We start from the raw sequence: 1,126 nt of genomic DNA, 5'->3' as shown, positions 1-1,126 counted from the left end.
GGGGGGGGGGTATATACACATATGTATAAACATATGTGTATGCTTGTATATGTGTGTGCTCATATCTCTCTCTTCTTTCCTTTTCATTACCTTTTATATCTCTCCAAACTTGATAATTTTCTTTTTTTAGCAATGGCTACAAAGTTTCAGTGTGTGAGGCGGGGAAATAAGGACATGAATGGTGTTTTAATTTTTTTAATTTTATTATTTTTTTTTTTCGTTTTAAGACCTTTTATAGGTATCGTTGGCAATTATGTAGTATAGGTGAGTCAAGATTGTGACAGGTAGGAGCTCGAGTCAAGATTGTGATACATAAGAGCTTGGAACGAGTCAAGATTGTGATGCATATCAGTGTAGAATGAGTCAAGATCGTCGTATATGAAAATTCAAAGATATAACCTAAAGCCACATCAATAATCACTTTTAAAAAATTATTTCAAAATCATATATGAATAAAAAAATTTACCTTTAAAAGCTGGTGAGACTTTCCAGATTGTTACCGAACCGAGAGATGAGAACTGACCAAAGCAAAGCTCAAGGAAAAATAAAGGTAAGCCAGCAACGAACAACATAATTGCATATGGAATCAGGAAGGCACCTGAAAGGGAAAATATAGTAATGGTGTTAATATTTAACCATAAGTCAACCATGATCTCTCAGATCTCAGAATTTAAGGTGTTATAACTATAACCATTCCATTTTGTGTGCATATAAAGCTTCTAGCCTTTTCTTAAAATAGTACAGTGTCACTTGCAGGGGCTTTAGATTCTATAAATAGCAGGTCGAACAAGCGCATAACGGCTCCTTTGCTGATTCAAGTTATCTTGAGGTTGAATGCAAGTCCAGGGTTACGTCTAAGAAATTAACGTTTCTTTCTCATCTTCTAAGTTTTCTTTTCATAATTATATTCTCCATTCTAACTGTGCTCTCTACACATTCTGATCGAATCTTCCGTATGTTGACATGCACGTCCTTACGACAACGTAAGCTTCATATAATCAAGATACCCTTGGCCTGAAGAATAGTCTGCGGTATACACCTCGTTTGGATATTTACCACTTCCGAGATTCAGCTCACTAGGAAACATATGTAACCTGGATATTATCTACTCCATTCCTTAACTCTT

At 35.3% G+C, this 1,126-nt stretch overlaps 1 protein-coding gene across 2 annotated transcripts in view; it reads right to left on the bottom strand.

Annotated features, from left to right (window-relative positions):
- LOC106872879 (sodium- and chloride-dependent glycine transporter 1) overlaps positions 1 to 1,126 on the bottom strand; it is a 30,970-nt gene that overhangs the window by 21,398 nt on the left and 8,446 nt on the right. For both annotated transcript variants that reach the window (XM_014920031.2, XM_014920030.2), the window contains exon 3: positions 467 to 598. In XM_014920031.2, coding sequence (XP_014775517.1) covers positions 467 to 598 — 132 coding nt within the window. The remainder of the gene's footprint in view (positions 1 to 466; positions 599 to 1,126) is intronic.

This window comes from Octopus bimaculoides, chromosome 25, assembly GCF_001194135.2.
Source record: "Octopus bimaculoides isolate UCB-OBI-ISO-001 chromosome 25, ASM119413v2, whole genome shotgun sequence".
Lineage (NCBI taxonomy): Eukaryota > Metazoa > Mollusca > Cephalopoda > Octopoda > Octopodidae > Octopus > Octopus bimaculoides.
This window is presented reverse-complemented; position numbering and strand designations above follow the sequence as displayed.